Consider the following 26,020-nt stretch of genomic DNA (forward strand, 5'->3'; position numbering starts at 1 on the left):
TCTGACTCTCCGGGTCCGGGTCCGGGTCCGAGTCCACCTCCGCCGCCCCACAGTCCGCAGCAGCAGGTGGCGGTGCGTGGCTCATGTCCTGCGCCCTTATCCTCAAGTGTTTACCGCGGAAAACAAACGGTCGTTGCGGGGACAGGGGCTGTGGGTGTCCCGGCGGAGCGCTGCAAGGCCCCGGTGCCGCGACGAGCCGCTGTTTACTTCCTGGAACACGGTGAAAGCCGCCGCGGGACCGCGACGCGGGGACGGGCGTCCGGGAGGGGGAGGGTCACGTGGTTCCTAAGCCCACAAGAGCGCGTTCAACGGCAGATGACACACGCGCGCGCGTGCGCACGCTGTGCACACACAGTGCACGCACACACACATACACAGTGCACACACATACACACAGTGCACGCACACATACACTGCACGATGCACCAACACACATGCACGCACACTCACTGCACTCTCACAAATACACACGCACGCACGCACGCATACGCGCACACACACGTACACGATGCACCTACACACATGCACGCACACTCACTGCACTCTCACAAATACGCACACACACGCACAGTGCACGCACACAAACAGTGCACGCACACACAGTGCACACACGCACAGTGCACGCACACACGCACAGTGCACGCACACACAGTGCACACACGCACAGTGCACGCACACACAGTGCACGCACGCACACACAGTGCACGCACACACACATATTTCCTACAGGTTTACCACTGAGCACAGAGGAGTTTTCATCGGCGTGAAGCTGAATATCCAGCTCTTCAATTCTAATCCCTCAGGAAAAAAAACGGAGGCGTTGTAATGAAGTTACAATCAAAACAGTAACTATATATAAAGATTTCATCAATAAAGATTTATGACAATGTAATGCAAATTATTCGACACCTATATTTATTTAAATTCTTAATCGTTAATTCAAGGCGGAAAACACACATTTTTAATGGAAATGTTTTAATGCGTTTTGAATCAAAATGAAAATAGTGCTTTAGTAGTTGGTAAATTGGTCAGTGAGCTTTCCAAATGACCGGTCTGCCACCTAGTGGCGACGTGGAGGAGCTGTGTAGTGCAGTATTTTACTACTATTATTCTCAGTAGTATTTTTACACACACATGCAGACTCTCTCTCACACACACACACGCACACGCACACACGCACACACACAACACACGCACACACACACACACACTGTGTTCTTGTGACGTCTCTCTCCAGGTGAAGGCCGTGGCAGGGGGGCAGCTGTAGTTCAGGTGACGCAGGAAGCCTTTGACCCGCAGGAAGATGAAGCACAGCATCAGGACCAACGTCATTTCCCCACGGATACGCTGGACTTGAAGTACAGCCATGGCAGACAGGAAAAACACATCTACGAAGTAATGATTAAAGAAAACAAACAAAAAAGCTGTGGTAATAGTCGCGGGTGGAGTTTGGATGGAACCTGTTGAAACATCGTCATCCTGAAGGCCGGACTGCCAATTAGTGGCCGCAGTACCCGGCGCTCCCCGACAGGGGGCGGTGCTCTATTCTAGAGAATAAGGGCAGGAGGGTTATGGAAGATTCTCTGCAGAGTCTTTCATCTTCAAACCTTTGAAGAGGAAATACAATTACAGCACAATACATCACTGTAAATTATGTATATTTGAAGATTTTGTTCCGTGACAGAGCAATATTCCTGTGTATACTATGGATCTAAATACTGGAACGATTCTCTTGAATTATTTATCAAGTTGGAGTTTGAGCTTCGTGGGTTTTTTGTTTTTTTTCAGATATTCATAAAACCTTACCCTGTTCTCTTGCTCTCATAACAATGTGGGAAAACGTCTGCATTTTTAGATTAAACACTTTGTCCCAGGCATATGATTACTGCAACATCAACATTTATTTTATTCCCTTTATATTGTATGTGAGAAACACATTTGCTGAAGGACTCTTGTAGAAAAAAAGTAAAAATAAGAAATCAAACAGCGATGGATATTACATTTACAATTGCTTTTCCACACATGAGGAGAACGGAAGCAAAGATATTTTGGGATTTTAGAAACAGCGCAAATGTTGAGGGTGAACAGGAGGCCCACCTGGCGACCGTTTGTAAATAACGGCAACATTTCAAAACAAAGATAAAGTGGCACGTACAGTACACAACGCTGACTACAGAATGTAAAGCCCGCTTCACACCTCGTCCGTAATCGCACACGGCAGTGGGGTCCACCCCCTAGTGGCTGTCGGATGATCTGCGTCACAAAATATGTCGGGGAAAATGGGAGAGCTTGTTTTTTTTTTGTTTTGTTTTCTTTTCTTTTCCAGTACATCACTCGGAATTTCCACAGGAATGAATGGATTTCCGGCTTGTACGTGTCGTTTGTCGTTTTAGGTGTGAAGCAGGCTTAAGGTATGCATGCAAGGCAACGCCGCTATTTGAAATAATGTGTTTAAGGTATGGTCTCGAGGACGCTGAATTTGGAAACACCGCAGACACACAAAGCCATATTCAACGAGAATGGACGTTTGGTCGACACAAACGCTTGCAGCAATTGATCAAAAGCAAACAACGCAGGTAATGCAAAGATGAATAACCACCAAGTCCGAGAAACACAGACACATACACAATTCAAATGGAATGTTGTAAAAAAAACAAAACGACAACCTAAAAAACAGAATAGGTCATTGAGTTGGCGGTCTAGAGGTTTGGAGCTCGGCGCGTTGGCGGCGCTGAAATCACCTTTTTTGGCTCACACACACACACACACACACACACGCATGCACACACACACACACACACACACACATTGCAGACACGCACAAACACATGTACACAGACACACACTCACGCACGCACACACACACACACACTCCACTATCACATAAGTAGGAACAAAAACAACAACTTGGACCGGCTCACACACAGACACACCAGCGCCGGTTGTTGCTTTATTTGGTGTTGCTGTAAATTCAGTGGAATAAAGTCGTCCGGGGGAGTCACTCGGACTCCAGCCTCCAGTCGTCCGGCGAGTGTTGCCGGGCGTGTCACCGGGCCCAACGGGTGAAACAGCATCTTTGAAGTCGGTATATTTTGCCAAAAGTGAACTTATAAGGTAAACTGGGCTTTTAGAGAGAGAGAGAGAGAGAGAGAGAGAGAGAGAGAGAGAGAGAGAGAGAGAGAGAGAGAGAGAGAGAGAGAGAGGGAGGGAGGCTTTTAAGCCGCTCCAAACACCAAAAGCAAGTCATTCTCTCTTGTAAACGCCAACAAAAACCCCCCAAAAAACACAACTGCCGAGGACGTCCGAAAACGCCGACCCGACGAATCCATTTTCATTACGGTTGAAAAAATCGACTTGAAAAACAAGCGCGGGCAATGCGACTCCAGCCCATTGCGCCGGAATGGAATATTTTGATCAGCTCTGCAATAAATTACATTTCTCACTCCCCGAAAACTTCTCACTGGTCTTCACCGGAGACGCGGCGAGTTGTACTCGATCTTCCTTTGTCCCTCCGCCTTCAATTATTCAACGACTCACACAGGTTATAAAAAACACATATATAAGCTGAATGCCTTTGCCAGACACGATATATATATATTTAAAAAAAAAAATCATCAGAGGATGAAAAAAGACCCCCAAACACTTTCAACAACAATCCCCCCCCGCAACTCTTTTTCGATCTTTTTTTTTTTCCCCCACGAGAAGAAAAAAAACATTCCTCCGGGTCCGTCGGGGGGCGAAAGTAGTAATAAATACGATCGATAAATAGTTCCTTGGTACCTGAGTGAGGACAACATAGCACCTTAGAAGGCATAGCACCGAGGCGGGATGTTACAGGAGCCCTCCCTCCCCAGGAGGAGACCCCCCGCTGTCGTCCGAAGTGTCTCGCAGAGTCTGAGTGAAAAGTGCAAATGCAGCGCGTCTTCATCTGTCGGTGGAGTTTGCCGCTCCGCCCAGTCTGACGTCTCATCAGCAGTCCTTGGGGGTCTTTGGTGGTCTGAAGGGCAACATGGGCGCCGGCCTGAAACGGAAGCGTTGAAATGTTATTGTTAGAAATGACACTAACACCGCGCTCGGACGAATCTTTGCGCGCGTGTGTGTGTGTGCCTGTGTCCGATTTATTTTAAGCGAAATCACCGACAACATAGCGGCGACACCGTCTCTTCACACCGGGATTACACTGTACACAGTTATACAGTTTATTGGATTATATACATAAAAAAAACCCCACAAAACGGGAAACTCGCATTAGCCACGAGAGTCTTATAGTATGTCTTTAACATGGTTTGAGTAACGGTAGCGCCACATTTGAGCACGTAATCCGACGGCCGACGCATTTGCAAACTTGCGAATGAAGCGTTGCAACTTCCTGTTTCTAGTCTAGCGCGGCTGCCACCCAAAGGGCCGACTTGTGGTCGTGCAAGAGTCATCAATGCCCTGAAAAACCGGTGGTTCTGATATGACATATAAAGGCTGTCGGACTATAGCATGAGCTTCCCGTTTTCTAAAAGGAGATATAAAACGTATTTTATTTTAAGGATTAAAACTTTGCCCCATTGGACCGATGGGAAACAACATTTGAGTTAGACCCGGGTAGAAAAATGGCAAAAATTACAAATGAAAAAAAAAGAAAACGTCTAACTTTACCACTGTAGTACTGCTTGTTTCTGGAGAACGTTTAGCTGGCTGTGGCTGACATTCAGTTGGTTTGATACTGTGATAAATGTACTTATTGTAAGTCCCTTTGGACAAAAGCGTCTGATCAATGACATCATGTAATATAATGAAGGTAAACAAGGCACTACAATTATTAAGTATAATTACTTAATCACAATTCTTTCACCGGTCTGTGGGCGCAGCGGCGTCAGACTGACCTGCTGGGTAGAGGGATATTCGGAGGAGGTCGAGGAACAGTGGGGATCGGGATGGGGAGTGGGACGGCGCCGGGGAGGTGGACCCCCACGGCGCGGGGGCTGAGGGCCGCTCGAGAGCTCCTCCCCAGCGGGTCGGCCGGGAGGGGCTTCTGGGGCGGGCTGGGCTTCTCCGGGTCCTGAGCGGGACGAGGCAACATTTTGGTCGGGTTATATTAAAAAACTCACTACACCACCGATATCCTCCTCAGGTTTGCATTTCCCGTGTTGATTCGATTAAATTATTCTTCATTAAGGTGCATTCAATCGATGGCGTCTGGCCCGGCTCTCTCGGTTCGGGAGGAAAGGCCCCACACCGCCAGGCCCGTCGCGGCTTCCAAAATGTCCCCGCAGCTTTACTCGATGGTTCAATGACACGCCGTATTTTGCCGGAAAAAAAAAGGCCTCAGGAATGAGATTTTCTTGTTTTGCGGTATTTAACGAAAAAAAAAAAAAAAACCTCACGAGGCGCACGGCGCGTACCTCAAAACTCACACATCCAACGAGCGTTACCTCCAGGCAGAGAGGGAGCAGACATCACACTAGAGGGCACTGTGTTCCCAGTGCACTGATCTTAAAGGACAGGCCCCGTCCTTACCGACCGCGCCGCTGCTCCATCAGTCCAGAAGGTTATCTCCACGAGGCACCATCATGTGTTACTAATCTACACCGAGGAGGGGGGAGGGGAAATGACAAACATCTGCCGCCGGCAGGGCCGGCGGCCGTGGCAGGTGCGCCCGTGCTCGCTGACAAATGAAGCTTCTCGCGCGCGTTGTTTCGGGGCCGCCCTGAAACGTGGATGCGCGCCGCGCCGAGGGCGACCCGGGCGGAGCGCGTCTGAGAGGCGGAGGAGGCGGCCCCGAGGTGGGTTGTTGTGAAGGCGACATGCGCCGGCGGTAATTGAGCGACCGAATGACCTCTGACGGGAGCGATTATTATTACATTAAGCATGAGCGCCGCGCCGCAGATAGGAGAGGCCGACGGGCCAACGTCCACCAGGGCCATTCCGCCGCCGCCCGCCGCCCGTTATAAAACCGACTCAACATTTACCGAGGAAAACGGCGGTACACACTCTCCTTGCGTCTCTGTTTGCCATTAATTTGTCTGCGGGAATATGTCAAACACCCCGAAAACGCGGTGTCCCTCCGCGCTCGGCAGACGAAGGCCCCCGATAATAGATTTTAAATTGGAGGCCCCGCTGGGACAGACATGATAAGAAGTTTTAATCAGAACGAATTTGGAGAAAGCCACAGCAGGTGTGTGTTCTGATAGTTCTGCGCGGCGTTGTGCGCAGATCTCCCCCACCCGACCGCAGGAGCGACGGGTGAATGATGAGACACACGGGCACAGCGGGGGTTTCCAAATATCCGCTGTAATCAGAGGAAGGGCGAGTGTGTCGTTCAGCGCTGCAGAACCTCATGTGCTGGATGCTGGTTAAACTACCAGCAATATGAACCAATCCACCACAACCTGGTTCATTTACAGGTAAGGAAACAGGTAGGCAGCTACCAGCCTGTGTGCATACTATCAACGATCAAGGCGATTTAAAATCATTTAAAGTGGAAATCCATGAGAATATTTAGTGAAAAAATAAATATCCCAAATTGGATACTTCTTTAAGCTGCCACTTTAGGAGGAAACAAACTGAATCAATTTGTGTCATGCACCTGCTCCTCCACACGCTGTTTCCACGGTTGGTGGCGGAGGCCTCGCCCAACCGGGGCCATCTAGGTACGTGGCGTTGGCAAAACCGTCGATACGGGACGAACATCCGCCGAAGAAAAGAACGAAGCCGAAGGAAGAAAACCCCCCCCCCCCCTCACGTGGCACGGTGAAACAGTGTCATTGCACTGCTGCCTCACAGCAAGAAGGTCCTGGGTTCGATTCCCGCCCGGGGCGCTGTTGGCACCGTGCTCGGGCGGGTTGTCTCCCGATCAGGGTCCTTTCTGTGCGGAGTTTGCATGTTCTCCCCGTGCTCACATGGGGTTTCCTCCATGTGACCTCAGCAAGGACCCCCGCCAAAAACATGCACAACATCATCGTCTGACCAGCAGTGCAGGTATGGAACCAGGTCCCCTGCTCCTGGCTGCCCCCCCTGGAGGAAGGACCAGCCAGGATGGGTGAAATGCAGAGAAGCCATTTCACCGGCCACCGTGCGTGTGCGTGCGTGGGTGTATGCATGTGTTGTGGCGTCGTGTGATAAATAAAGATTCTTCCTCTTCACCTCAAGTGACCGAGGAAGAAAAACAAATCGACGGAACGGAGGGAGGCGTACTTACGATGAAAGCGTCTTACGGGTGAAAAGAAAACAAACAGAAAAAACGGTGTCGTTCGGATGGATCGCCACTTACAGGAAGAAGAAATGTTTACAAATAGGCGCGTATGCTCACATCGTGTGAAATACGACAAAAAATCACTCCCGGTGCGCCGTTCCACTCGCGGTGCATTTAATGAAGCCTGCGTTTGAGTTTCCCTTGGATGTCCTTGTCAAATTAGCTTTGCGGCTTGTTTGTTTACACGTTGGGGTTGATGGATTTACTTTGCAACTCATACAAACGCGCCTGTTATTGAAATTCTTTCAACCCTGCAACGTTCAGCCACTCCTCGCCGTAATAACATCCACATTAGTTCATTCATCAAACAGTTCCCTCCGAGCGGCAGAACAGAGGGAAGGAATCCAGATCAGGGGAAGAAGGGTTTGAAGATCTGAGCGCGTCCTGAAGAAATGTCTCTTCAGTCTCCTGCCAAAGACCGGCCGGCAGCTCCGCCGCCGTCACAGCGGCGAGGAGCTGGTCCGGCGCCGGGGACGGGAAACAGAAGCCGCGATTCGGCTGGAGGACCTCTGAGAGCCCCCTCCACCCCCCCGCGGAGATGGAGGAACGGAGCGGGGCCGAGCCGGAGCCTCGAGCTCGGGCGGCTCCGCACGCCGCCCCCGGAGGGGAGCGTCAGAGCAGCCGGAGAAGACGCGGTGGGGGGGGGTTCGGGGCGGGTCGAACACCCCCACGGGCTGCGTGGATCAGGCGGGAAGCCCCCGCGGCCAGGAGAGAGCCGCAGCAGCGGCGTCTGCAGATGTTGCACGGGGAACAAACCTGCGGCGCCGGGCTGTCGCGGCGGCACCGGCGTCCTGCAGGACAGCCGGTGCTCAAGAATTGCCCCGAGGTTCTCAGCGGTCAGGAAGAGCAACATACTAAGAGACCACGATAGCGATGGCCCGGTCCGATTGTAGTCAAGTCATTTTAGTTAAATAGTGGGAGGATCAGTGTGACGTGTTCAAATTTGGAATGTGTAGTCAAATACAAATTATCATAAATGTTATTATTATTATTATTATTATTATTATTATTATTATTATTATTATTATTATTATTATTATTATTATTATTATTATTACATTTTCTTTCCCCCTTTTATGAATATTTTAACAAAGTCAAATCACAGTTATTTTACAAAGATATATTTTGATTTTGGTTTCCCATGTGTGCTTCGGACATGAAGAAGACATAATTATGTCTTATGTATTATCGGGATATGATAAACTGTATGCCTCAAGGACATATCGTATAGGGTGGTATATCAGCCCGGATATGATGAATATCCACGTGTCTGGGTATTCATTCGATTTGGTCCGTATTCCCAACAGAATCCCGTACGGACGTCTCTGGATTCGGTGCGACAAGACGAAGGCTGGAAGTTACTCTGAAAAACAGCTCCCCAAGGCCCAGAAACCTGCTCTGAATCATCTCCCCCCGTTTAAACTCTGAGCTGCCCCGCCGCGCCCCAGCCGACTGTCAGTAGGTCCTTTGTTTTGGTGGGATGCTGGTGTGCCGAGGACAACACAGCTATGGGAGCACGGCCTTAGGTCGTTGTTTCTCATCTGGACCGAGGTGTTATTGAACTGAAGGGCGGAGGAAAAAGTTTGGACGGGAACGTGGCATCCCTTGTCGCCGTGGCGCTCGGGCTCCACCTCTGGGAGCGTTTCGCCCCCTTCATCCGTCAGAGGGGGAGAAGTAACTTCCCCGAAGCTCTTCCTCTCCCATGTCTGCCGGCTGATGGTGCACCCTGCGGCGCTCTGTGACGCGCAGGCATCTGACACTACGCGGCTCCACATGAGGTGCAACTGGGATGGAAACAGATGGATAGAGATGGATGCAGATGGAAACAGATGGATCTGCTCTCTCCGCTGCACGAGATACTCCTGCTCAGCAGAAAACAGACTCTCTCGGTGGTGTCGGGACGCAGGGGGCAAGACGGATTGCGCCCCCGCTCGCCCAAATACGGGTGAGAGAGTTCACTGCGCCGAAAAGCGTGGAATGCTTTTTTTCTTTTCTTTGTTTATTCATTTTTTTTTGGGATGTTTTTTACTGATGTTAAAGGTTTTCACACGACGATCCTGCAAAATAAATCTCGGGCCATTTGTAACAGTTACCGTGACAATGTTATCATCGGGTAATAGGCCGAGCCGCCCTGCAAGAACGGCCCCGGTGTTTTCTTTCTGAGCCAGCGTACGGCAAACACAACCCTACTTCCATTTCCATTACACGCACACGCACACACACACACAAGCGGACACACACACACACACACACACACACACACACACACACAGACACACACTCTACAACCGGTGCAGTAACTGAGTGATAAACAACGCAAAGCAATATATTACAATAACATATTGTTAGTCGAACCATTAGTTAGACCAACCCATCAGTTATTAGCTGTCCATACATATTATATATATATTATACATATTATTAATGTTATTTTTATTTATTATTATTATTATTATTATTATTATTATTATTATTATTATTATTATTATTATTCATGTATTGCACAGAAATATCCAACTATATTCATATTTACATGTGTACCCTGTAAATACTTGCCTACTTAGCCATTTTTGTCATCTTTATCTGGTATCATTCTCCTCTTCCTTCTCCCCTCATCCGTCCATCCTCCTCCTCCTTTTCTCTGAGGATAATCTCTCTCCTCCTCCCCCCCATCCATCCATCCTCCTCCTCCTTTTCTCTGAGGATAATCCTTCTCCTCCTCCTCCTTCTCCCCTCATCCATCCATCCTCCTCCTCCTCCTTTTCTCTGAGGATAATCCTTCTCCTCCTCCTCCTTCTCCCCTCATCCATCCATCCTCCTCCTCCTTTTCTCTGGGGATAATCTTTCACCTTCTTCTCCTCTACCACCCCGCCTCCTCCTCCTCCTCCCACTCCTCCTCTCCATCCGTCATCCTCCTCCAATCCTCCCCTTTTCCTACTTTTCTCCTCCCACTTCTCCTCCCCTCCTTTTACTCCCCCTCCTCCCCTTCTCCTCCTCATTCTCCCCTCCAACCTCCTCATCCTTCTCCTTGTCTCTGAGGACAATCCCTCACCTCCTCCAACCATCCTCATCTGCCTCTCCTCCCTCCTTTGCCCTTCTTCTCCTCTCCTCCGTCATCCTCCTCCTCCAATCCTCCCCTTTTCCCACTCCTCTTCCTTCTACCACCACCACCCCTTACGCCACCTCTCCTTCTCCTCCTCCCATAATCCTCCTCCACCCCTCCTCCCTCTCCCCTCCTCCTCCACCCCTTCTCCACCCCTTCTCCTCCTCCCCCTCTGCACATTAAACAATAAACAGATTCTGATTCTGGTTCTGATTTACATTTGGCTAAAAACAAACAAAAAAAACCCCTCGACCTTTCTCTTTCCATCGTCTGGTCATTTTTCGGCATCACAAACCTGGTCCATCCTGTACAGGGACGTCTGGCGCGGCAGGCTGTGGAAGGGCGGCACCCTGGGGGGCGAGAGGGCGGCGTGGGGCGGCAGGACCCTGTGGTGGGGCGGCACCGGGGGCAGGGTGGGCTGGCCCACGTTCAGGGACACGGGCATGGGGTGGCTGATGTGCAGCGGCTGGTAGAGAGGCAGCCGGCGCAGGCTGTGGGAGTGGAAGTTATGCGGAGGAAGAAGAGGCTCGGAGCTGAGAAGATGAGGCTGGAAAAGGGGACGGATGGAGGGGAAGAGAGCGAGAGAGGGAAAGAGAGAGCGAGAGAGAGAGAGAGAGAGAGATAGGGAGAGAGAGAAATTATTTTCCGTAATTGCATCAGTTAGGTTTGGTCTGTCAAAGGCTTGTGTTGTTATTCTCTGGAGTAACACCAATTTGTCGTCCTGCCGCCTCTTCCTGTATCTGTCACCTGCCACTTTTTTTGGCGGCTTTAATTCAAAGCCCGGGCCGCTTCATTTAAAGTGCGCTGCGAGCACTTAAAAGTAAAAATGTCATAAAGTTATCATTACTGAGGTATAGTTGATGTCAGAGGCAGCGATAAGCTGGAAAAACAACCTCATTGGGGCTGACGCTATGAAGCGGTTAGAGCCAGAATGTGACCACGTGTCCATGCCTGCTTCTGTTGCCGCTCCAGAAACAACTAATAACACCTGAAATAGCTGTGCTGCTTGGCTGCTGGATGAACACACACACACACGCCCACGCACACACACACACACACACACGACGAGACATCTGGGCATCAGCAAGTTTGCTGGATGACCCAAAGTAATTGGTGTGGACACTGTTTGAATTGGGAACGCGGTTTCAGCAAAGTCCAGCAGATGAGACAATCGTTTGGACGGACTCGCTCACAACACCCGAACAGAGAGTTCATCTACGCCGCCAAAATCAAAATGAGCAGTACTCAAAGCCCTTGGATGTCTGTGTCACGGATGGGGAGGGAGGCCGGTGGTGCAGACTTATACTGTAAAGGGCTGACATGTTTTTGGTAATGGGGGAGGATAACGAGACCGGTTTTCAATATTCCCGAGTTTCAACTGTGAAGTGGTGAGTTCTCGGCCAGCCCTGACGGAGTTTGTTATTTCAACTAGCGACAACAGACTTCCACTAATCTGACTTCCACTAACTGAAAATGGCCTTTTTCAGTCGTGGCTTAAAATAGAGCGACACGCCCTGGTCTTGGTTCAAAAAAATGTGAATACCAGAAGGAAGATTTGAGCTAATCTAGATCCAGGTCTAAGTGAAGGCTAAAGGTGGACGCTTAAAAAGACTCGCGAAACGAAAGACGACAGAACCACCGGAGAACATGTCCCAGAACACGGGCAGCAGGATGTGCAATAAGAACTCAATAAGAACTCAATAAGAACTCAATAAGAACTGAATAAGAACGTAACAAGAATGCAATAAGAACTCAATAAGAACTCAATAAGAACTGAATAAGAACGTAACAAGAATGCAATAAGAACTCAATAAGAACTCAATAAGAACTCAATAAGAACTGAATAAGAACGTAACAAGAATGCAATAAGAACTCAATAAGAACTCAATAAGAACGTAACAAGAACGCAATAAGAACTAGTAACAAGAACGCAATAAGAACTAAATAACAACCCAATAACAACCCAATAAGAACTCAATAAGGACAAACAGTGTATATATAAAACGTGCTCCTACTGCTCCGCAAAAAACAAGCTTGTTGATCCGGGAAAAGGAGGAGGTTGAATGAGACGGAAAGGGTGTACCTCCATCTTTAAATTAAACCTGGTCAGAGGCAGGTTTATCCTTGAGAAGACCAGCACCAAGACCAGACAGAAGGAGCCGACTAGTCCTTCATTACCTCAAGAACTTCCTGGTCTCGGATTTGCTAGTGAAGCAGTTCTTCACTAGGAAATCCGAGACATTCATCTCAAATCAAGCAACGTCTCAGAGAGGCATTTTTATCTTAGTCCTGATTAAGATTTAACCCTGTGTGCGAAACCTTTTTGGCTTGACAACGTGTACAATTATGAAAGCGAATCACAGCACATTCATACACCCACGCGTTTTGTAACAGTGCAATTACAAAAGACAGACATACATAAGCAATGACTGCGCCACAGTCGCAAAAAAGTCTCAGATGCCTCCGTGCTCGTCAAGTCAAGCAAACAAGTCAAAACCAATTTTCCTCCGGGGTCTCAATCAATCAACTCCGTTCCCTCCTCAAATTGAAAAGCCATTTATCGCAGGCAGCAACATTACAGGGAGCCAAGTAATGATTCCCTGATTTTCTATTCATCTAAACAGCACTATCTCTCCATTACATTCCGGTGGCTGCTGGCCCTGCCGGCACCTTAATTAATATTTCTTCAAGAGACACTCTGCGGCCGAATCAATTACCAGTCTTGCCGCCGTGTTGTTTTCACAATAAGCCCTGGATAAATGGATTTGGACGAGCATGGAAATTCTCCGCCCGGACCTTAGTTTCGGGGGTTACTGAATAGCCACGGGAGCCCCAATCTGAATGATTATAATCGCATCCAGTGAGGTGTGATGAAACCTAACGAATGTTCACACAGACCCATTATATAAGATGAACGCTTCTGGAATAGGAAGAGGCGTATCTCCATATGCAGTAAGCCCCACCTTGTAGACCGAGGTTCCCGAGGGTTTGGATGGAGACTTGGAGTGCTGCGGGGAAGCCCTGAACAGGGACTGGGTCCTGGCGGGGCTGGTGGGTCGGTTGGCCTCCATGGATCTATATGCGGGTCAAAAAAAAAAAAGGTTATTTTCCCATTTAACAAAGTGGAATTCAAACTTTTATTCCCTTCGGATTTCAAGGACTTGACGCTGGGCCCCTCCCAAAAAGTACAAATAAAAGATGTGTCGTATGGAAACTAACGTAGTTTGTATCAAACCAGGTTGAGCAGAAAGGTGCACAACTAATGCAACAATCATAATAAATATAGCTGCAAGCAGCAATACACGGGGTCCAGTTTAGTTGTGTTTGGTGCATTTTACAGTTTCCCGGGTTCTTTTTCTGAAATGCAGCACAATTCGGGCATTCAATTATTTGTTGAGTTTTTTGCTTGGATTACATTTTCAGTAAGTTATGTTTCCATGAAATACAACAAAAGTGTTATTTCTGTGGGTAACAACCACTGCTTCTATTTTTCCGGCGCCTCACTGGATCGTGAACGCATCACTGACTCAACACATGTCAGTGTTTTCGGGGGACGCGCTGACGACATTTTAAGGATTCTTTTATATAATTTTTTTCACAAGTCCGGTAAAGTTATGTGGACCATGGATTAAAAACATCATTCTTAGAGATCTACTGACATCTACCAGGTAAGAAGCTATATAAATACACACGTAAATCCATAATTTCTAATAAATATCCATAAAGTCTAAACACTACAGAGTGTCCGAGTCCACGCCACACAATGGACATGGTACAACTGGACATTCGCAATTGGAATCTGTACATTTATAGTAAATATTATGATGATGCCATAAAGCGTCTTACTTTAAATCTCATCTCGTTCATTTTAGAACAAGACGTGTGATGTGTCAGTTAACCAGACCAACTGAATACTTCGGGTCAAATTTTTTCGGTTTTTCACTAATATCTGCTCCATATGTGGATCGATGTGGATGAAATTTAAACCACGAGACCCTTGTGACATAGCGGTTTAAACGCACTTCAACTGTGTTCGTAGCTTATGCCGAGGTATATCTTCCAGATAGTTTTAGCTGGTTTCAGCAAAATCGCTCAAAATCTGGTCCTATTTTTGCTAATATTTGCCCCGTATGTGGATCGATTTGGATGAAACTTCAACCACGAGGCTTTTGTGACAGCGCGGCTTATTTTTATTTTCTTCTTTCATTTTCCCCTGCTATTCCTCCGTGCCCCGCTAGGGGAGCGCAACCCACAGTTTGAATACCACTGCAATAACTGGTCGATTACAACGGGATAGTCCGTACTTAAAAATGGAGAAAACAACGTGAAACATCAAGGAAATACACGGTAGGAAAAAAAAAGAAAACAGAAAAAATAAAACGCGGATAACACAAGGAAAATAATCTAATTATTTATAGTAATCTAAATCTAATATAATCTAATAATCTCTTTCTGTAAAATTTTGGTTCTGCATTTAAAATGTTTTTTTTGTTGCCCTTCTGTGCCGTCACCTGAGCTTCTCCATGGTGCTCTTCTTATTGGTGAACAGGACGTGGAGCAGCGTCTTCCTCTTGAGGAAGACGAGGAAGGTGACTCCCAGGAGACCCAGCAGGACGGCCAGAGTCGCCACGGTGACGGCCAAACTGTCGGCTGACGCCACATATGACAACGCACACATTAATACACACACGCGCACATCTGTATGTCACGGAGGGGAAGAAACGACAGGACATACGCAGAGACCAACGTGAGGCAAGGACCAACTGGAGACACGTCTTTTTTCATTTCTTATCCATTTGTGTAATTTTTATTTTGACCGCACAGACACGGTCCTATAGTCTGGTCTTGCTGGTTCTTGCTGTCTTTCCAGAGTAACTCCTAGGTGATTTACTCTACCTTCCAGTCTCATCGGCCCGCTGTCGGTGCTGCCCCCGAAACCTGCTCTCTCACACTGCGGGGGAGCCCAGTGGGCCTCGCAGTGGCAGTTCTTCTTGTTGTTGCACACCTGCAAACACGACAATTGCATCCCGGTAAATAATCATAATAGAAATAATAACGATCAGAATGAGAATCCGTTTATTCCACCAGTGACATCAACATATACTGGGAATTTGTCTTGGTGAGGTTTGGTGCATTTCATCACAGATTATTAGTATAAAAAAAAAACCTAGCAGTCTGAATAAATTGAGAATAGAAATAACAATGATAGAAAATAGAATAAAAAGTGAAGTAAAAAAATAATAATTGTGAAATATATACAAATATATAAAAATGTAAAACAGAAAATAGTCTTGGATGTACACAGAATATACAAAATGCAATACTATGCACAGGATAAATTATTGATCATTCCGGCTTCACCCTTAGATCTTAAGGAGACGTCAGTGGTGAGAAGTGACAACGGAAAAATACTTCATTACTGTACTTCAGCCTTTTTTGGGCGTAACTGTACTTTACTTGAGTTATTATATTTCTGCCAACTTTAACATTCACTTGGCAACATTTAGCCCCAAAAACGTTAGCTTTTATTCCTCTTCATTTCCCCTGAGCACCTTTGTTACTCACTACAAAATAAAAGCGCAGCCTGTGTTCAGAGTATTCAGCTACTTTTTAAGTGTTGATGCAGGGTTTGTTTGTTTTTCCCTCGGGTTGGGGCATGGCTGGGTTTGTCTTGGAGACCTGGAAACCTTGCCCGTGTTCAGTTTAGTTTTTGCAGCACTGGTACTGAACAAGCACAGGCGTGTCCCAGAGAGCCACGACGAGAGCAGCGTGTTGGAGAGCCACGCCCACAGGGACGGCCTCCTCCAGCGGTGATGCTGCCCCACCTGCACCCGCTACGACTGATGGACTGATGGAGACCAACACCCGCCGATATCTCTACTTCTACTCAAGTGCGGCTTTCCAGTACTTTTTCCACCACCGGGTGATATTAAAGTGTATGAGGGATCTTCTATCTGCACAAAATCAGACGTGAACCCGTTCCCGGACCGCGTCCACACGGCTCGGCTCACTTCTCCAAACACTCCGCCGCCGATACCGCCTATTTTGAGGTAGTAGAACGGTACGTAGACTGTTCCGCGAATCTGCTGTGTGTGTGTGAGTGTGTGTGTGTGTGTGTGTGTGTGTGTGTGTGTGTGTGTGTGTGTGTGTGTGTGTGTGTGTGTGTGTGTATGTGTGTGTGTGTGTGTGTGTGTGTCGCATCCAGTCGTGATGGATAAAATGTGTGTGAAGAGGCCAGCACCCCCCACCCTCAAGGCTCAGTTTCCAAATCCTGACTTGTGATCCCGGAGGATTCCCCAGCACAGTAATAATGTCCAGGTGGTGTCGGTGGGGGAGAGGAGGGGGAGGGAGGTGCTGAGATGTGTGTGTGTGTGTGTGTGTGTGTGTGTGTGTGTGTGTGTGGAGAGGGGAATTCTTCTTGAATAACAAGAGCCAACACCTTTGTGCATCCATACAACTTAAATAACGACAGACGAGAAGAACAAACCACGGGCATTTATTCCGTATGCGTATTTCAAAATAATGAGGCTATTAATATTAATGTTGGATGTCACCATGTTCAGTATCGATACATCTATTTCTATATATGGTAATTGAATTGTGTAAATGTTTTATTTTTGTTCGCACCTTGCAAACATTATACACCGAGGAGCCACAACATTAAAACCACCACTAATAACATTGTGCAGCTCCCCTTGTGTTGCCAAAACAGCTCTGACCCGTGGAGGCATGGACCCCACAAGACCCCTGAAGGTGTCCTGTGGTATCTGGCACCAAGACGTAAGCAGCAGATCCTTTAAGTCCTGGAAGTTGTGAGGTGGGGCCCCCATGGGTCGGGCTTGTTGTTGCAGCACATCCCACAGATGCTCCATCGGATCGGACCCTAACCCCACCCATCCACACGATGTAGAAGAAAAGGTGATTCATCAGACCAGGCCACCTTCTTCCATTGCTCCATGGTCCAGTTCTGACGCTCACGTGTCCATTGTAGTTGCTTTTGGTGGTGGACAGGGGTCAGCATGGACACTCTGACCGGTCTGCAGCTACACATACACATCAAGCTGTGATGCACTGTGTGTTCTGCACCTTTCTATCATAGCAGCATTAACTATTTCAGCAATTTGTGCTCCAGTAGCTCTTCTGTGGGATAAAACCAGACGGGCCGGACTTCACTCCCCACGTGCATCAATGAGCTCATGGGCGCCCATGACCCTTTCACAGGTTCACCGGTTGTCCTTCCTTTGACTACTTTTGGTAGGCACTAACCACTGCATACTGGGAACACCCCAAAAGACCTGTCGTTTTGGAGATGCTCTGACCCAGTCGTCTAGACATCACAGTTTGGTCCTTGTCAAAGTGGCTCAGATCCTTACGCTTGCCCATTTTTCCTGCTACCAACACCAACTTCAACAACTGACTGTTCACTTGCTGCCTCATACATCCCACCCCTTGACAGGAGCCATTGGAACCAGATGAGCAATGTTATTCACTTCACCTATCACTGGTTTTAATGTTGTGGCTGATCGCTGTATAGAGGGAGTTTTAAACTCTCATATCCAGCTGAACAAAGTATTCGCTGTTGCTCTGGAGAAAAAAAAAAAACAGATCTCCTGTTTTCCCAGACATATTTTGTGATGCGAAACTCAGCCTCATCCGATGGCCACTAGGGGGGAGGATCCGACTGTCGGATACAATTATACATTCGATGTGAAGCAGGCTTATGGAGCACCCGAGGACCCATGACAAAAAAAAAGAAATTGAATTACACATCTGGCCTTCATAACAAACACTGCAAAGAATACCAAATATATATTTTTTGTGTGTGTTAGGGAGAGTGAAAGTCATCTTTTTTTTCACTTGTGTATAAGCGACATAAACACCAGATGTGAACGGTAAACACACCGCGGCTCCGCTTTGACCGGAGCAAAATTCTATCGATTATTCACATTGTATTTATGTGACGAAATGAAACTCTGCTGTCGGAAAACTTCACCCGACACGTCGATTATGCGCTAATGATTTAGTCATTATCTGTCAAATGGTCAAAGAGAAGGAAATAAGAATATTTCCACACGACAGATAACGTCAGAAAGTTCTTGAGTTATTAAAAAGGGGCTTGGATCGCTCCACGTGTCCCCGCACGGCAGATTAAGTTTCACTGCTCTGAGCCGAGCTGAGCCACGGATCTATAAATGTACGCATCATCGAGCTCCAGACGTGGAATACTCTCTATATATTAACTATTGCAAGCATACCGGCTTGTGTATTGCTATTCTTGCGAAAATCAACCTTTTTCACTCTTTCAAGCTGGTTAGTTACCACATTTAATGTTTGTAATGTAAGTGATAATTTGGGGTCCTATTGTTATTGTTCAGATTTTTATTATTTTCATTCTTCTAAAAGTGTCTGGGACAGGGCAACCTCTGCAGCTACGGACCCGGTGGAGGTGTCGTTAGAACCGGGACGTCGCAGACGTCATCCATAGCCATCCACATACAGAGCAGTAATTAGTGAAAAACCAATCAAATTTGACCGGAACTAGCAACTAACATTCGTACATCGGCGACACACCAACGTTTAAAAAAACTTGCAGTCAGGTGGTAAGAGAGATGAGTTTGTGGAGTAAGACGCTTTGTGACATCATCATCCAATTTGCTTTAAATGTGCAGGTTGTGGCGGTAGAGATGTAACGGTAGGAAATTTAATAGTGCGGTACAATATCTACCGTAGCTGCCGTCTCCCGGTCCTGCCGCTTCGCACTATTCAACATCCGAAAAGTCAGGCCGTACCTGACCTAATATGCCACTCAACTGCTGGTACCAACCTTGGTGATGTCCCGTCTCGACTACTGCAACGCTCTCTTAACAGGCTTGCCGGCCTGTGCGGTGAAGCCACTGCAGATGGTACAGAATGCGGCGGCGCGCCTGGCTCTGCCGGCCGTACAACCACGGCAATCCAGGCTATTCTCATTTGTAGTTCCACGTTGGTGGAACGAGCTGCCAAAAACGACCAGAGCAGGGACCTCCCTCTCTGTCTTTAAGAAGCACTTGAAGACCCAGCTCTTCAGTGAGTACCTCCTCTCCTAACAATTACTTAGCACTACTTAGCAGTATTTATTGTTACAATAATGTCTCTGTCGCAATGTAGCTTGAATGTTATTCTCCCTTGTAAGTCGCTTTGGATAAAAGCGTCTGCTAAATGACTAAATGTAAATGTAAATGTAATGTAAAATACCGCGCTATATGGTATTTCACAGTATTAATTCTCCCCTTTGTTTTCTGTATATTAAATAAGTAAATATTTTAAATTAAAAAAGGAAGACACATGGTAAAGCCTCTGACGCAGCGCAGCACAGGGAGACGCTTGTCAGGGCTCTCAAATTCACAGGAGAGGCAAAATAAGTGACATATAGATCAAAATCCGACTTATTTAATACTGATGTAAAGATGAGCGCAGCATGAACTGATGCTACGTTCCATGGGAACTCGAAAAATTTTAATTGGTGTTGATAATGGACCCCGTGTATTGCTGCCTGCAGCTATATTTAATATTTATAATTTATACCCCATAAACCCCTGGCAATAATTTATCCTGTACATAGTATCACATTTTGTATATTCTGTACATTTGTATATATTTGACTATTTCTGTTGTTTATTTTTATTTTTATTTTTTGGCAATTTGTATTTATTTGACAATTTTTATTTGTTATTTTTACTTATTATTCCATTATATTATTATTATTCAAATTCTTTTAATAAAAACAAATGTAACTAATGGTCTGTAGAGAAACGCTCCAAACCTCACCGGAACAAATTCCTAGTACATGTAATTGTACCTGGCGGAATAAACTCTGTTCTCCGAATTCTGATTCTGATATCAAGGAGCGTGGATTTTATACACATTCGGCCACGGCCCCCCTTGATAAGATTTTGTCTCTGGGACACCGATCTGAGAACAATTTTATTGTATGATATGATTCAGCCCAAATATCCATACCTGGATATAATAGAGAGGATAAAAACAGTTATTATTATATGACATCCTGGCGCCTTGTGCATGAAAAAACAGTTTAACTATTAATTCAATTTGCAGGGGACCGTCTAAAACAGCCTTGAAGGACCCCTGAGGGGCGCCTGGACCCCAGGTTGAGCACCGCTGCAATAGAAAATCTGCGAGGCAAATTATGTTTCCATGTGGCGGACGAGCGTTGTCTTCAGAAGCGGCAAACTCCTCATGACTTGTTGTTCCGTGTACGTATAACATCTTTCAATCATTTCCTCTTGACGGAGGCCAGACGCATGCGTTCACCCGTTGAGGTGCGGTGCGGCCCATCCAGCCAACGCTCAAGCCGCAGAGACGTAGAGTTGCTCTGGTCAGCATACTGAACATGAGCACGACACCTTTCCCCCGAAATAAATTTGTGATATGACAGCGATCGCTTGCTCTTAACGCACTGAATGCCGATAAACACGCACGGCGACGAAACACTGGGAAGAGCCCCGAGCGAGACGAGCGACGCGCTACAAATTTCATAATAGCTACGATGGCCGTGATTTTCACGGGAATGGATCACGCTGTTTAAAAAAAAGAAACTACGCCTCCGTGAGCAGCATTTAATGACTCCGGCAAACAACTGAGCGCGGGGGGATAGTCGGGGGATATGGAGAACGGGAGAAACGCGGGTTGTATGTTTCTCGTCTTGTTGTGGGCTACGATGATTATTAGAGAAATATCCAATTATGTCAGCCTCTCGCCCCAGTGCACAAAAGTAACCGGACCGGGCGATTTCTCATCTTTCTATCAACTCCACCAAAGAATCCGCAACAGCAGCCGTGGTTCTTTTCTGAGCTATTGTAAGCAAATCTGGCCCCGGGGCGAGCGCTTGATTCACAGAACCGAACAACAAAGTAAGTGAAAGATAAAAGCTTTTTCTGCGCTCAATTATTAAGAGGAAAACGCTGAGAGAGGTTAGCGCCTTTATTAATTCATTTATTTTCGGCTCATCCCGGCGTCGTGGCTTCTAAATATATATAGACGTACCGCTGCCGTGGCTGCTGCGGTTCAGACCTCACTGTCACATCTAAAGCCTGTAGATGACAGAGCGCACCTTGAGCAGAACATAAATGACGACGTTAAGCAGGATCGATTCGACCTCGGCGGGGCCAATGGAGATTGATTATACGGAGCGGCTTCCAGAGCCGCGGGGACATTGTTGCCGGGAATCAAAGCGCCCGGGTTGTTAATCAAGAGTTTTTCCCCTTGCGCTCGACCGGTTTGAGTCCGGCGCATTGTTACGGCAGGGCCCGTGACAGAAGCAGACGCGGCGCTCACCCCCCGTCCGTTGCACTTCCCGGAACAGTCGTGGACGCCGAACACGCTGACGTTCTGGCAATGGCGATTGAGGCACATCTATCGGGGGGGGGGGGGGAAACCACAAATAAATCACAAGTATGTGTTTTCGGAATCATGAACTCTGGATTTTTTTTTGGGAGGGGGTTGAACTCATGAGCTTCTCACCATGCCGTCCCCGCACTTTGTGCCCACCAGAACCAGCCCGGGGTCCGGCATGTCGTCGCCCAGGTACACGTGTGTCCCCCGGCAGAGGATGCGACCCCCCTCCTGCAGCGGGATGTTCGTCTCTATGGAAACGGCGTTGGTCCCGATCACCGGCCGGTTGGCGCCTCCCTGGCACTGGATTTTGCCACACCTGGCATCCCTGCGCGGAGCACACACACACACGCGGGCGCGCGCACGAATCCATAATCACAAAACCCAACAGATTAACGGTGCGATCAACAAAGACCAGAACACGAAAGCCTCTCATTATGGGAGGAGAGTGACGCTGCAGCTGGAGAAGAAAGGCTGAACGACGGCTGACGGGAAGGGAACACGTTTACAGACCGAGTCCCCAAGTCATTAAAGCAATTACATTAATTAACAAGAGGCTTGATGAGGGAAGGCACTCAACGCTGAAGATCTGAGAACAATTAGCCACAGACAATGGCACAAGATGATTTATGAATACGTTTGACGGTAATTAGCTGCCATCTTTCCCAAAATTATCCCAATTTGTTTTCTCCACCAGTAGGTTCTTGTTTCGAGATTCCATGTCAGATTGCGCTGAAAAAATGTTTTTCAACTCATGTGGACGGACTTTGCACGGTAATGGCGTCGCCCTCCTCCGCCCTCCTCCGCCCTCGCTCCTACCTGGCTTCACACTTGGCGAAGGAGCCTTTGGAGTCCTTCCCGCAGTTCCCGTAGGGGTCTCCGGCCGAGTTGACCCTCTCGAAGCAGATCTCAGGGGCCGGGGTCGCGCCTGCCGAGGTGGAGCGGGGGAGCGGAGGAGGTCAGAGAGGGCGAGGGCAGAGAGACGGGTAGACGGAGCGGGACGGACAGGAAGAAGGGAAGGCAAGAGAGGAGGAGGAAGAAAGGAGGACGGGAAGAAAGGCACGAAGACAGAAAGAGACGGGAAGAAGGGAAAAGGGGAAGACAGAGAGAGGGAAGGAAAGACGGAGAGACAGACCAACGAAAAGGAGAGACAGACAAAAAGAAATAGACAGACGGAAAGACAAAGAAAGAAACAGACAGACAAACAGAAAGAAGGAAGGCCAGATGGACAAAGAAAGAAAGGCAGGCAGACAGGCAGAAAAAGGAAAAAAAAAGTCAGACAGACAGACAAATAAAGACAAATGGAAAGAGATATAAAGGAATAAAGGAGACAGACAGAAAGAAATTAAGAAATAAAGAGACGGACAGACAGAAAGAAAGAAAGAGAGAAAGAAAGAAAGAGACAGACAGAAAGAAAGAAGGGCAGACGGACAAAGAAAGAGAGGGAGACAGGCAGAAATAAGAAGAAAAAGTCAGACAGACAGACAAATAAGGACAAAAAGAAGGGAATACAGACAGACAGAAAGAAAGACATTAAAACCAACAAAGTAAACAATAACAAGGGAAAGCACCAAAATGTAGAGAGGGTTAGAGAGAGAGAGAGAGAGAGAGAGAGAGAGAGAGAGAGAGAGAGAGGGCGATAGAGAGACATAGGGTCTGCATGGACCTGCTCCCCACAGGGTGATGCACTGCTGCTCGTGGGTCTGGCAGATGCCGTTGTAGCAGTAGCCGTCGGCGCTGTGGCAGGCGTGGCCGTCGTGCAGGTACACGTTGGCGGGGCAGTGCGGACTGGAGCCCGTGCAGAACTCCGGCAGGTCGCACGAGTTGCCGGACTCGCGGCACGGCGTGCCGGCCAGTTTGAGCTGCAGGCACGAAAACACACCGTCAACGAGCAACTTGCAGCTTGGCCAGCAAATCGACGTGTGGGGAGATGATCGAGCGATTTCACTAAAAATAAATAAATAAATACATGCGTTTTTTTTACACTTGGAATAACAGATGGATTCACTTTTGTGAGGCAATTAGCCACGCCCACCTAATAATCAGACGTCGCACACGAACTTGAATGTGTCGTCGTGATGCGGTGTTGGGTTTTGATTTATTTCCCATAGTTTCCTACTTGTATGAAACTTATGGACTTTGCCGACTTATGAATATGTTTTCCCACTTGGCTCCGTGTCCAAATGACACCGCCGCGACGAACGACCGTTTCAAATGCAGAGGAACTGGGATTGGTAGGGACGCCAGTGAGTGGACAACCGCTATTAGTTAACCAAAGGGAAGTTGTGTATCGGCGTGAAGCCCGCATGTGGTCACCGCTTGGCCAGGCTTGCAGTGTGGCATACTTGACCAAAGACAACGGCCACGCTCGGCCTCGAATTAAACGCTCTCTCTTGCCAGGAAGTCAGCGTCGCTCATGTTCAACAGGACGGAGACAAGACGGTTTGGTACCCTGCAGTCCTCACAGCACTGTCCGTGAGCGCACACGGCGTCGCCCTTCAGGGTGCAGGTGGTCGCGTTGCAGCACGGGTTCATGCATTCCTAGACGACACGCGCGCACACACGCACGCACACACACACACACACACAGGCACACACACACACAAGCACACACACACACACACACACACACACACACACACACACACACACACACACACACACACACATTGAGACAACAACATACGGGCCCGGTTATCTTTCTGGAGGTGCTCTCTCACCTGTTTTCAGGGAGTGTGGACGCCTCTGAATATTTTGAGGTTTGAGAGACATTCACACACACACACACGCGCACGCACACACACACGCACACGCACACGCACACGCATACGCACACACACACATAAATATATTAAAACAAATAAGTTCTCTCTCGCTGTCGGCGGGCTCAAACAGACGTCCGCTCATGGGGCCCGTACCTTTTGGGTTTGGGGGTGGGGGTGTTTCCGAGCACTTTTTGGACCCGTGTCGGCAGAAAAAAACCCCCCCACACACGTTCTCTGATGTGGGGGGGAGCGGCGGGGGAGCGGCGGGGGAGCCGGCCAGGTCGATAGAAATGCGATACAAGCGCAAATATTGGCCGGTAGTGTCTGGCGGAAGAACTCCGGCTGAGAGTAAGTAAATATAGCGAGGGGGGAGAAGGAGGAGGAGGGCTGGCAATAACAATGTGCGCTTCCGAAACCCATAGAGAGAGAGAGAGAGAGAGAGAGAGAGAGAGAGGGCGAGGGAGGTCAAGAGTGAAGAAGACCGCACACACGGCAACACAAAGGGGACAGACAGAGCAGGAAGAGGGAGGGTGGATCAACACAGGCGGTGACTCGTCTCATTATGCCGTCCCTTCCCAGGGTGGCGCTTTTTGTTTTATCTTCCCGGAACCGTGAGGGTGGTTTTCTAAAACGCCCGGGCCCTCCACCCCTCCAACTCTCAACGCCTCCGACCCTCCGCCCCGACGTCGGTCCATTGTCCGAGGCCGCGGAGGGAAGGGCGCGTTCCTCCTTTCGAGCGGTCCAAACGCGCACGGTGAAGGTTACGCAAGGGGGCGTGAACGTTTGGGGGCCGAGTTTTGATCCTGAGGAACCAGGAACTTACGTGAGGAAAATGAGTAATACTAATGACGCACTCGGCATGAAGGTCTCCAAGTCAACGTCGGAGGAATCAACGTTTTCCAACCACATTCAATATTTAAAAAACACATACGAAGTACTCTGCTGAGCAGATTTGGTCGTTTATACCTATATATACCGAATAATACATACTTAATTGGGTGTGTTTGTGAAGACAGGGAAGGACATTTTATCCTCTTAGTGCTCCTTAAAAAAACAACAACCCTGTTTTTTGTTTTCAGTTTGGTTGCATTTCTCCTTTCCGCTCCTCGATCGGGTCAAATACTCAGAGTGTTCTTCTCATTTTGCCGCACTTGCATATTTCAAAACAAAACCTCCGTCCGGAGACGCCTCTTACCGAGCTTTTCATTGTAAAAAACGTTTTTCACATAATAGCCCGGGTTCAATTGAAATTTCCCGCGGCAGATATTTAGCTCGTGTTTTTTTGTGTGCGTCCCCCAGAGCCGGGGCCGGTGGTTTGACAGGCGCGGCCGACGAAAGGCTGATTCTCCGGCTCGCCGTGATTACACTTTTGTTTGTTTCGTTTGTCACCGATTTGCAGGGTGCGTGTGATTAATGGGCCCGCTGGAAGAAAATGACATCACCGTGGCAGCCTGTCAGTACACAGTTTAGAACATGTGGCGGATTGACAGCGGGAGCGCTGGAAATAAACAGCTCTTT

The 26,020-nt window shown here is 48.0% G+C and overlaps 2 protein-coding genes across 3 annotated transcripts in view; both read right to left on the minus strand.

Annotated features, from left to right (window-relative positions):
• Positions 1-203, minus strand: part of dhx32b (DEAH (Asp-Glu-Ala-His) box polypeptide 32b) — a 13,054-nt gene extending 12,851 nt beyond the window's left edge. Inside the window, exon 1 of the mRNA XM_080016959.1 lies at positions 1-203. This exon is cut by the window's left edge and continues 272 nt beyond it. Within this exon, the coding sequence (XP_079873085.1) occupies positions 1-85 (85 nt within the window). The 5' untranslated portion in view covers positions 86-203.
• A 3,231-nt stretch (positions 204-3,434) lies between these two features.
• adam12b (ADAM metallopeptidase domain 12b) overlaps positions 3,435-26,020 on the minus strand; it is a 95,643-nt gene continuing 73,057 nt past the window's right edge. For both annotated transcript variants that reach the window (XM_080016817.1, XM_080016816.1), the window contains 11 exons: positions 24,189-24,278; positions 23,404-23,599; positions 22,557-22,665; positions 21,867-22,065; positions 21,681-21,758; positions 15,243-15,351; positions 14,858-14,996; positions 13,310-13,421; positions 10,642-10,893; positions 4,875-5,050; positions 3,435-4,021 (listed from right to left, as the gene is read on the minus strand). In XM_080016817.1, coding sequence (XP_079872943.1) covers positions 3,970-4,021; positions 4,875-5,050; positions 10,642-10,893; positions 13,310-13,421; positions 14,858-14,996; positions 15,243-15,351; positions 21,681-21,758; positions 21,867-22,065; positions 22,557-22,665; positions 23,404-23,599; positions 24,189-24,278 — 1,512 coding nt within the window. In that variant the 3' untranslated portion in view covers positions 3,435-3,969. The remainder of the gene's footprint in view (positions 4,022-4,874; positions 5,051-10,641; positions 10,894-13,309; positions 13,422-14,857; positions 14,997-15,242; positions 15,352-21,680; positions 21,759-21,866; positions 22,066-22,556; positions 22,666-23,403; positions 23,600-24,188; positions 24,279-26,020) is intronic.

The sequence above is a fragment of the Zeus faber genome, assembly GCF_960531495.2.
Source record: "Zeus faber genome assembly, chromosome: 16".
Classification (NCBI taxonomy): domain Eukaryota; kingdom Metazoa; phylum Chordata; class Actinopteri; order Zeiformes; family Zeidae; genus Zeus; species Zeus faber.